Raw genomic sequence first — 11,999 nt, forward strand, 5'->3', positions numbered from 1 at the left:
AAAATGTGAGAGTAGCCTGCGACTACTTGATATTTATATAATTCAACTGATACTGCTACCATCTACTCCGGGCAACCAGCTGTCTCCTCCACTCTTTGAGCAATGTTTTGTAATTTTTACTGCCCCCTTTTTTTTTTTTTTTAGTAAATTTTGATTAGCAGGATGATTTGTTGATTTAAAGTGGTGAGACCACAAAAATATTAATGCTTGCTCTACTTGGTGGAGGTTTCCAGGTAAGCAATCAAGTCTGCACGCTCATTCTTCTTCTTAAGACCAACGAACACCATCTTTGTGCCTGGAATAAATTTCTTGGGGTTGGTCAAGTAGATATCTAGATTATCTTTGTCCCACGTGATACTCTTGGCCTTATTGGCATAAGTGTAAATATAGCCAGAAGCCTGACCAGTTTGGCGGCCGAAGAGGCCATTTAGATTTGGTCCAGTTTTGTGCTTGCCGTTTAATTCAACAGTGTGACACTGTGCACACCTCTGCATAAAGATCTTCTTACCTTTTTCCCTCTCAACCATCTTCTGAAAAAAAAAAACACATTAACTTAAAAGGTTAAGGTGTATGCTATTTATTTATTTATTTATTTATTTATTTATATGTTTCATATACTTACTTACAAAAAAAGGACACTTTTTTCTTTGTTTTAGGATTCTGATATACTCTGCGAGAACACTGCACAACCTTGAGTCAAAACACACTCACAGATGGACTAAAAAATACTGTAGATACAGATTTGGATAATGTATCTAACCAGCTACAACTTCAACCAAACACAGTTTCAAATGAGAAAACATAAGAAATAAATAATTACACCCTCCTATAAAAATATGATATGAAAATGTGGTAAGGATGACATTTTAACTTTTCGGATTAGAGTTTTTATAGCATTGGTGCCTGAGCTGGGCCCTGAGGTGGGCCCTGAGGTGGGCCCTGGGGAGGCAACTGTGACTGTACCTGCGGTGGACCTTGTAACTGAAGTGGTGATGGCTGGCCTTGGGTTGTCATATGAATATGAACGCTAGGTGGTACCTGTTGCTGCCTGAGAAATTGATGCCCTCTGATTGAAACCCAAACAGAGGTAAAAATAACAGATACATATACATTTATTTACAAAAAAACATTTTTTTTAATTGTTTTATTTAATGAATGTTGGTCTCAGGATTGGTTCACCTCCCTTTCTATGACAAAGTTGGTTAAAGAAAAATAAGTATTTTCTATTTGATGGATCATTAGAATTTTTTGAGGCTAGTTTTAATAAATATGGCTGTAAACTCTTAAAAACAAGTTTCATCTCTGAAAGTGTTTCATTAAAGTTAAGGTATAGGGTAACTGGTGTCACATATTCGTCAAAAATCCAACTGTTTTCCATAATATATCTTTCTATATACAAATCAGTGACTGCCAATTGCTCCACTCCATATATAAAACTAGTTGCGGCTTCTAAAAACAGCCTGTCAGTTTGATTACCCCAAAATAAGATTTGTGCATACTTACGAGAAAATTCCCTAATGCTACATTTTAGATGATGCATATTCAACACAAACACACTTTTTACTATTTGCTTACAAAGTGGACAAAATATTTCATCTTTGTAGATAATGTTTGATAAAAAAGAGTACATCCCATAAGAATTATTCATATATCTAAGGCAACCATAATTATTATAATCAAATTTCCCTGTAGATTTTTTACCCAACAAAATTTTGGCTGATAATGTAAACATACATTGAGGACAAATACTGTGACCACATCCAACCATATAATCATCAAACATAAAAACCATGTCACCTGACCCATTCATATCTAAACAAATGGGGCAAGATACAATTTGATGACGAATGACATTTTTCTTGATAGTTTTAAGGGAACCGTGTTTAATTGATATATCAATGACAACGTCCTTATTATCAGGTCCCCAGAGTCGGTTGGACACCAGGTTTGTTTGATATTTTTTCAAAAATGGTATTTTAACCAGGACTGTAGAATTATTTTTAGTTTCAAAACACTCGTCTTGTCTAAAATCATGTTCATTTTCAAACAGATTTATATCAGTATCAATTGATCTGATATTTGGTGAACAATTAAATATAATAGTTAACGATGCCTTTTCTGCTTCTGTCATAATTTCTATGATGTTTCTTACTTTGATATTCTGCTGTAATCTTGACCTTGTAGGAGAAATCTTGCAAGTCAAAAAAAGTTGGCAACCTCTTGAGTTTTTTGAATTTGATATTTTGTATATATTTTTTTTTAAATGTCTTCTCTTTGGACATTTCCCCAGGGATAATTCCATATTAAACCTAGAAGAAATATGAAAGATAACATTAATATTAATTAAAAAAAAGGGAGAAGAAATGGAGTTGTAAACAAGGGGAAAAAGCTCTTTATTCCACAATTAACTATTCAAAAAAAAAAAAATAAACCAAAAAAACAACACTTTTCTCGGGTTTGGTATGTAGAAAGATGTCTGAAAAGTGATAGGGTAAATAAGAGTAGGATGGAAGTAGTAGTAGTAGTAGTAGTAGTAGTAGTAGTGGTAGAAGGGTAGAGATAAAATTTCTTCAATTAGTAACTATGGTCTCTCTCACCTCAATCAGTTCATAAAGTTTTAGGAAACATATCTAAACCCACTGACTGGTTCATTCTGTTGTCAGGATTAAATCATCACACAACAACAATTGACCAGGGAGGGTGGAGGTCCGTCTTATTTATGTTAATGACACTGTCCTGTTTTTTTTTTTTTTGGTCATAAAGAGGGGAACCTATGAAAAAAATATATATATATAAATTAGGAGGTTTAACTATTCTTTTCATTGTTATGATGTCTTTGACATAATTTTGTTTATAATTTTAACTCTGACACCAAAGGGGTAGACCTGTCTAGAAAATTTTATAATTGCTGGTAAGTAGTCTCTTTCCCAGTTTCCACCAGCCAATCCACACCCAATTAACGATGGAAATATTACCAAACTGTATTTTCCATTAGATACTTGCACTGCTAATTTATTTAGACCTTCATTAAACCAATAAATCCTGTTTTGGGATGTATCTTTTAAAAGGCCAGATAAAAGTTGATGATCGAAAGGTTCTAAATGTCTAGGATTTCTTCCTTTAGGTCCAACATCAACAGTACACGACTGCTGTAACTGCTGTATGAGTCTTTTTGTATAAAGGTTTTGATTTTTCTCCTTCCCCATATAAAACTGCCCAAAAACATTTATAACTACTGGTCCCTTTGTTACAGTGTTAGGATGACAAATCTCAATATTTCCTGGTTGAGGTCTATCTTCAAGCATAGCACGGTTTAAAGTGCCTATTGCCCGGCGTCGTGTATAAGAACCACAGTATGGATATATCTCAGCAAGAATCTGAGAAAGTCCATGAGATTTAACAGCTACACAGTTGAGTATTTGTACAAGCGCTATATTGGGGCTTCTATATACAGGGTCAGTAATGTCTCCATTAATAAACTCCAAGTTATCTACAAAGAAGAAAGAAACATTGGTTATACCATTACAGTCCATAATTATCTTCTAATATATGTTGCCAAAGAATATATTTTTAAGAGATTAGGATATGTTTGATTACCTTTCTTGATAAATTCCTCCATTTCAGTCCAATAGTTTGTGAATTACTTCAAATATTTTCAGTTGTATTTGTCATGACAGTGTTTGTATTATAATATATGAAAAACAAAAACTGTTGTATTATATATAGTTATGATATATTTAATATATATATGTTTTTCTTTTTTTATACCTTCTATCAAAATTTCGTAAGACTTATAAGAGTTGGGTTTGGTATCCGTTTTCAAGTTGGGATTATATAATAAATAATTAAAAAATGGAAGTCATTAAGGGGAAAAACAAATTGACTAAGCCTGATGAATGTGAAACACTAAATAATAGAATATCTAATCATATTCGTTTTACATTTAATACCCACAAACGTCATTTAGGGAAAGGTGCCTATGGTAAAGTTGATCTTGTCCAAGTACCTACTATTGAACTTCTTGATCCTAGATTACCACATCAAATACATGTGTTTCAAAATATTTACCCACACACGGCTTCCAAACTTTTTAAATCTTCTAAGAAGAAGCACAAACGAGGAAAAAAGTATCTACAAACATTTGTGGCTCGAAAGAGTTTTCGCCGGAAAAGGGATTTTTTAATGGAGATTGAAAACATTTCACGTCTTGATGAAAATATCAGAAAGGCATTCTTTGTTCAAGTGTATCGTGTGTTTATGGTCGAAACTGCCTATAATGTAATACACTGTCCACAAGGTAAATTTCTAGAGTCATCACAACCTACAAAAGTTCCTCATTCTTTGAATAATATTGAGTATAAATGTCCTTTCAAATCTAAATCTATAGGCTACTTTATCGAAATGGAATACTTAAACCCACGCGATTGGATCCTACTAAGGGAAAAAGTCGACTTATTGAAAAATGATCAGTATTGTCGTCAACAATTGCTTACTACAGTTCTTAGACAGCTTATTGATGTTCAATTAGTCTTATATAATACTACTGACAAATATATATCAGGTACTTATTACGATATTAATCCTCAAAATGTATTTGTATCCAATGATGACATTCATCGAATTAAATTAATTGATTACGGAGGCCTTTTTCTTCCTTCTTTAAATATATATTCTATAATCACAGAACCGATGCCAGTATTTCATTCCGAAAATATCTGTGATGTCTTTTCTAAACAAATATCTAAATCAAAACTCAATTATAAAAGATATGTTCAATATCTTTCTAACCGATATTTTACACGTTTGCCTAAACGAGATAAATACAGTGTCATTCCTACTATGTATGGTATCATTGCAACCGTGACAATGTGTGTGATGTTAATGTGGGGTTGTGAAAGACGAGATAAAGTACGCCACATTTTAAGAAAAATTATTCACTCATATAATCCAACATTGATTTTGAATGATGTCTATAAAAGTCAAGAGATACAAAAAAATATTATAGAATTGCTTAAAACCTCAAACATCGTTGAAAACCTAACCCTTTAGATAAAAAATGAATGCCAATTTTGATTTCGATAATATGGAATTACATAATTTTGATACTTTTATGGAACCTCTCTTAAAATACATTTCTCCAGAACACCTTTTAAAAACAGTCCATCCGAATTTATCAATATACCAGAGAGTTGAAAAATGGCGTCAACTGGAAAAAAGTAAGAATGTAGCATGTTGTTATAAATGTCGCCAGTCAAATAAACCACTACACCTCCTCCAAATACCAACATTACGAAGACTTGCAGATGAGTCAATCGAATCTCATCACTTTTGTGATGACTGTATTAAAAAATGACGATTTATGTTTATTCCAATAAACTCTTAAACTCATCTACTAACTTGTATATAACACAAAATAAAAAGAAATATAAAACTATAGCCTATGTCATTCCAATAAATTCATTTAACATTGATTATGAAACTGTAAATTTTAATAATGCCCATAAACACAAACAACAACAACAACAACAACAACAGTATAAAATTGTTTTGCCTCATTTACAATATATTATAATTTGGTACTTACACAAATCTTATGTTCCTATTGACCAGGTTAAATTTCAACAATTAGTGAGTGTAGCTTCTACTTTATTATTCAGAATTAATATAGAAAAAGGAAAAGGAAAACTCCCATCCTTAGAAACATGTATATCATCCATGTTAACTTCTGTTTTGGGGCATTCACTACCTTTCTTGATGCCATCTTTTATCAAACTCATCTATCAAATTCCACATATTGTAATAGAATGGGATAATGAAAAGATTTTATCACATCAGTTACTAAAAGAAGGGAACCAAAATTTATTTTCACCACAAATATTTAAGGCATTTGATATAGATATATGTTAATTATACTATTGTTGTACAACAGTCACAGTTGTTCCTGCCTGTTTATCCCATTTGGATAAAGCGTTGAAAATCTTATGATCATGAGAAAATGGAGACCACAGAGTTCTCCCTTGTCAAATGAGTGGGAGGTATGATAGAACATTTATTTTTAAAGAGGATAATTTTGTCAGGCTGTATATAAGACAAGAGCAGCTTCATACTTGCTCAGTTGCTCTCTATCCACGTGACCAGGTTAGTGATTTTTAATGTATTTTTAGGAGATGTGTTGGCAGCTCAAGCAGACCAAAGAGGTAGTATCACAATATTATTTCAAACTTAGATGAAAGATATACAATATTATGTGATTATAATTTTGATGGAAAATTGGAAATAACAAACAATAAAAGTGGATATAAATCCTTTATCAAAGACCCTATCCTATTTCTAAAGATGGTTCAAGCTTCAGAAGAGGAAAAAGAAGCTTTAGTGCAAATCGACGGAATATCGATTCCACCTTTGTTGACATACTACAAAAGTTATTATGAAGAAGAACTTTGGTTAAGAGAAGAACAAAGCTATTTTGGGCGAGATAAATATTTTAGTTATTTGATGTTTGAACCCATTTTGAAAAAAAAAATTGTCCGACTATAACATATATGGAACAAGACATGAAAAAATGGATACCACCATTCCAATTCATTTACAACATTTAATTTTTAAAAATTAATCTCAAAACTGTATGAAAAATGTTGATTGAAATAAGGAGGACTCAAGGAGCGAGAAGTGACTTTTTTTTTTTTTTTTTTTTTAAGAGAGTTTCCTGTTTCCTGTCAATATAAGACAGAGCCGCCCTCTCTTGCTTTATAGTTGCTCTCCATTCACGCGAGCAGGTCAGTGTTCTCATTTCATTTGTGAGGGGTGGGGGGGGGGGGCGTGGATCTCCTGATGGTGTGGCTGTCATATCTGTTATTATATTGAAAAAGGGAGAGTGACTATTGTTTGCTCATGGTTCTCACACAACTAGGTCAATCAGTCTCCTTATTTCTTCTACTATATTGGATTTTTTTTAACAGACTGTGACAGGCCGAGATGTAAGAGAGCTGTGAGGATACTAACCAACTAAGGAAGAGTCGTTAAGTTTCTTGTGGATTCCCCTCCCATAGCAATCCAGGATGTTGCGGGAAAGAATCAAAAGTAATAGAGGAGGAGAAAAACCATCTGGGATACCAATATCCACATACACAGCTTTAACCAAAAAAATTTGAGATAATTTTCAACATTCTTTTGCCAGAGAGGCCATTTAGGGTAAATTGACATTTTATTAGAGATTTTTTTTTTTTTCTTTTTTGCATAATGAATCCTTTCGACAAGATGATGTTTACTACGGAATGTGAGAATTTCAAATCTTTTGTACCTTCAATTACATCAAGTTTACAATTGTCTAGCTATATTCAATACTTTTATAATTGTGGACTAAATATTACATTAGAACGAGATTTAAAATTACCATCAAATTTTTTGTTTGAAACAGAAATACAAACTCTTTATTCCTTGAAAATATGGATGGGATCTAACGAGGAAGGGAAACCACTAGCATCACAATTTCAATTTATACTACGATGTCAAATAGAAAACGAAGGATTCTTCATCGAACTTATTTCAAATATAGATGAAAGATATACAATATTATGTGTTTATGACGAAAATTTTAATATAAGAAGCAATAACAATGGATATAAATCCTTTGCCAAGGACCCTCTTACATTTCTAAAGATGGTTCAAGCTTCAGAAGAGGAAAAAGAAACTTTAAGAGAGATGATGCGAATCGATGGAATATCAATTCCACTTTGGTCGACATACTACAAATGTGATGAAGAAGAAAGAGAGATGATGCGAATCGATGGAATATCAATTCCACTTTGGTCGACATACTACAAATGTGATGAAGAAGAATTTCTGTTAACAAAAAACTATTTCAAGCGAGATTTTTATTTTAGGTACCTGATGTTTGAACACATTAATTGGAAATCAACTGGACAATATGATGTTTATGAAAAATGGGTGAAATGTTTTGAAAAAGAGGTTAATAATTCCTGGTATCAAATCAACCAATATAGTTTATGTAAAACCAAAAAATGTCAGACCATAAAATATATGGAACCATACATGAAAAATTTATATGAAACTTTGGTTAATGAAATTAATGACAGAGTATGGTTTAAATATGAAAACTATTCTTGTCGCATTTTTAGTGATGGTGATGAAGACTGTGACAATATATACATCATTGACTTAAAATTTTGTAATGACTTCAAAAGCATTGACAGAGTTTATCATGTGGAAAAAACTAAAAAATATAATGCACTAATTGCTCGCTTAGGGGTGACAGAATATGGATCATTTTTTATCGAAATGATTATCATCTATTATCCTTATTATAAGAGAGAATGTATAATTTTTGTAACCCGTAATCCCAAACTCTTTATAAATATAATTCAAACTGGGGAAAAGGATAAAATTTGTAGTTTTATCTTGAAAGATGAGGGTTTATTATCATCTCAGATGAGAAAAAATTGTAGTTTAGTAGCCCAATGCACTCGGAAGATTGTAAAAAGTTTGGTTTCGGATATTGAAACAGAATGTTGGAATGTAGCCACATTGCATGAAAAGATAGATACCACCATCCAAATTCCCCATTTACACCTTAAACAATTCATACTTAATGAAGGTCTAGAACATCTAATGATTGGATTCTGGAAGAGAGCTGTGGAAGATTTAAAGTATTATGTATTTAAATAATTATAAGTTGATAATGGAAATAGTCTCCCAAAGAACAACTGATGTCTGAAGAATGGGAAATTAGTGATACTTGCCGCTTTCACCAGTTGCTTTCTTAAGAGACTTTCCTAGATTAAACAACCGACCCACAATGATAAATTAGAGTGATCTCACCGAGGTGGTTGGGAGCTGCTTTTTTTTGGGGGGGGGGAGAACCAGATTTAAATTGGTCACCAAAGTGTAGAGAAACATGCTGGCGCAACTCTCGAATGTGTACTTAAGTGGGATAAAAAAAAACTCTAAGCTCATTCTCACTATGGAACTAAACGAGGACAGACGGATGGTGGGTAGCATTGTGAGAAAATAAATAAAATAGTAATAATAATAATAATAATAATAATAAACAGTGTAATTGTAAATCACTCCTTCTTCAGTCAGGAATGGCACAAATTAGTGATGACAACACTATCTGTGAGTCTGCTCCCGAACCCTCCCCCCTCCAAATGGACAGCAGCAGCAGCACCACCATCAAGTCAGGATTCTCCCGAAACTTCCCCCTCCAAATGGACAGCAGCAGCACCATCACCATCAAGTCAGGATTCTCCCGAAACCCCCCCCCCCCCTCCAAATGGACAGCAGCAGCACCACCACCATCAAGTCAGGATTCTCCCGAAACCCACCCCCCCTCCAAATGGACAGCAGCAGCACCACCACCATCAAGTCAGGATTCTCCCGAAACCCACCCCCCCTCCAAATGGACAGCAGCAGCACCACCACCATCAAGTCAGGATTCTCCCGAAACTTCCCCCTCCAAATGGACAGCAGCAGCAGCACCACCATCAAGTCAGGATTCTCCTGAACCCTCCCCCTCCAAATGGACAGCAGCAGCAGCACCACCATCAAGTAAGGATTCTCCTGATCCCTCCCCCTCCAAATGGACAGCGGCGCCATCAAGTAAGGATTCTCCTGATCCCCCCCCCTCCAAATGGACAGCGGCGCCATCAAGTAAGGATTCTCCTGAAAACCACCCCCCCTCCAAATTGACAGCGGCTCCATCAAGTAAGGATTCTCATGAACACCCCCCCTCCCAATGGACAGCGGCGCTATCAAGTAAGGCTTCTCCCGAAAACCCCCCTTCCAAATGGACAGTGGTGCCATCAAGTGAGGACGGGATATACCGGCCACAGGTGCTGGATGACTCTTTTTATCCAGCTTCTGTTAATGATGTGATTGTGACTATCGCCATTGGGCATTGTGTAGTGGATTATGAAGATATCCCCGACTTTATTGCACGCATAAGGAGCTTAGCGGAGATTGAAAAGCAGCAGTATGAGGCTACAAATCCAAAAAAAAAAAACTGCAATAATTTAGTTCAAAGAATTATGAAAATACGAGCAGTAGAAATGTTATATGATAACTTCCGTTTGGAGTCACAGATCATAACGCCTGTTCACCTCGGTTTGGGAAGAATAGAAGTATGCTACAGTAAAATTGAAAGTGTTATAGAATGGGTTAAGGTAATGGCAGAGATTGCCAAAAAATATGCAGGAGTGGATTTAAGCTTACCTGAACATTTGAGATTACTCAATCAGAAAGTTTATTTACAGAATGAGTTTACAGCTCTCTACAACCCTGATTATAAAGGATGTTGCACTGAGGTAAAACAAGATGAAGATGGAGAAAATGAACATTGGACGATGACTTCTATATGGAAGCTTTGTATTAACTAGCTACAACAGAACAACAAAGCCTTCAGAAGATTGGTCCAAGAAATACATTATTTTTTTTTTAATTAATTATTCTGTTCTGAATCTTGTTGTAATCATATGATTTTTTACTAATAATTAACAATTTTTTTTTAATAAAAAATTACAATAATGGTCATAATCAGTGAAAATGTTTTCTAATGTGATAGGAATGACATCGTTTGGAATTAATCATATCTTACCACAAAAGTTGATACATAAACAATGTAAATAAACTATTAAAATAACCGACCTTCAGCACAAAATGATAAGGCTTATCTTTTTTTTTTTTCCTCTGATTGAAATATGAAATATATATAAACATTAATTTGCACAATATGTCTGTAAAAATTTAACCTATCATACATTTGATTTTACAGGTGGTAGATTGGATTGAACATTATGACTGGCACCGACATATGGAGAAAAGTAATTTCTGTTTTTAACAAGTTTATTGAAAATGAAAATCATCAGTTTAGGCCACTAGGCAATGATATTATAACCCAAATAACAGACACTAGCAAAATATGGGAAAGTCCGGTTGCAAAGATTATGTGGCGAAATCTGACTTATGAACAAAAAAAATATATAGTGAGACCAGACACAAAACCAGAATATGAGATGGGTTCAACCATTCAAAAATTTATTATGGATCAAAATGTTCGACTACTAATATCATCACCCTCTAATGGTTGGACTCAACTTGAACAAGAACTACGTCAATTGGAATGGAGAGGTGAAGCCTTTGTGAATGGTGAAGAGATTACTAGTGGTGGAACTGACTGTTATAATCAAGTGCTGATAATGACATCTCCTAAAAGTTTTTTTAAGAATATTTCAACATACAAGGGTGATAAAGTTATTTTTTTATTTGATCATCAGTCTTACCTGACCCATACAAAATGTGATCGGTGTGAGAGAGAAATCTGCAATGGTAATTATCTGTCCAAAATTTTGACAAGAAAATGTTTTGCCTGTGATATTTGCCAGAAAAAGTTCTTTGCAATGTACTACTTAGTAATACATTTCAACACACAACATGCATATGAAATACCGTGCCATGTGTGTGGGACAGTTTCATTGAACAGAGGCTGTCGAAAAGTCCTTTTTGATAGTTTTTTTTTTCAGAATTTGATGAAATTCCCACTCGTGGTGGAAAGTTACCAAAGTTATTTATAAGAAAATTCCAAGATAAAATATCATCTTCGAACGCTGCAGAGTGGTGGAATTTTATCTTGAATGCAGATGAAAAGAAGATATACACAATAATAACACCAGATGAAGAAAAAAGGCAGTTGGAGAAACAGATGGATTTCTCACTAGATGTAAAAAGGAATAAAATATCCAAGAAGTTTTCTTCAATTTACCCATTGGAAGAAGAAATTGTGTATATAATTAACTGTCTTCATATTTTTCCTGATTTGTGTAGAATGCTACGAGGAGTATTTGATCATTATTTGCCACTAGAAATAGAAATAGATGCAATTATTAAATTCACAGGTGAAGGTTCTCTTGTAAGTGTTTTTGCTGGCACTGCATTCATTGAAAATCTATTGAGATTAAGAAATGTGGACGTGAAAGCTACTGATA

The 11,999-nt window shown here is 33.9% G+C and overlaps 1 protein-coding gene across 1 annotated transcript; it reads right to left on the minus strand.

Annotated features, from left to right (window-relative positions):
- Positions 1–212: 212 nt before the first annotated feature.
- On the minus strand, positions 213–1,014 carry LOC138369730 (cytochrome c-like). The gene is made up of 2 exons (XM_069333169.1): positions 964–1,014; positions 213–530 (listed from the first exon to the last, which is right to left on the minus strand). Exons 1-2 carry the CDS (start codon positions 1,012–1,014, stop codon positions 213–215), a joined length of 369 nt encoding a protein of 122 aa, XP_069189270.1.
- Positions 1,015–11,999: the final 10,985 nt, after the last annotated feature.

Source organism: Procambarus clarkii, chromosome 29 (assembly GCF_040958095.1).
Source record: "Procambarus clarkii isolate CNS0578487 chromosome 29, FALCON_Pclarkii_2.0, whole genome shotgun sequence".
Taxonomy (NCBI): Eukaryota; Metazoa; Arthropoda; class Malacostraca; order Decapoda; family Cambaridae; genus Procambarus; species Procambarus clarkii.

What these genes read in the sequence shown, in the direction of transcription:
- LOC138369730 (XM_069333169.1), bottom strand. Translation starts at nt 1,014, where the DNA reads ATGACAACCCAAGGCCAGCCATCACCACTTCAGTTACAAGGTCCACCG. An exon ending in AGTTACAAGGTCCACCGCAG is followed by an intron (nt 531 to 963) that starts GTACAGTCACAG and finishes TTTTTTTTTCAG; the next exon opens with AAGATGGTTGAGAGGGAAAA.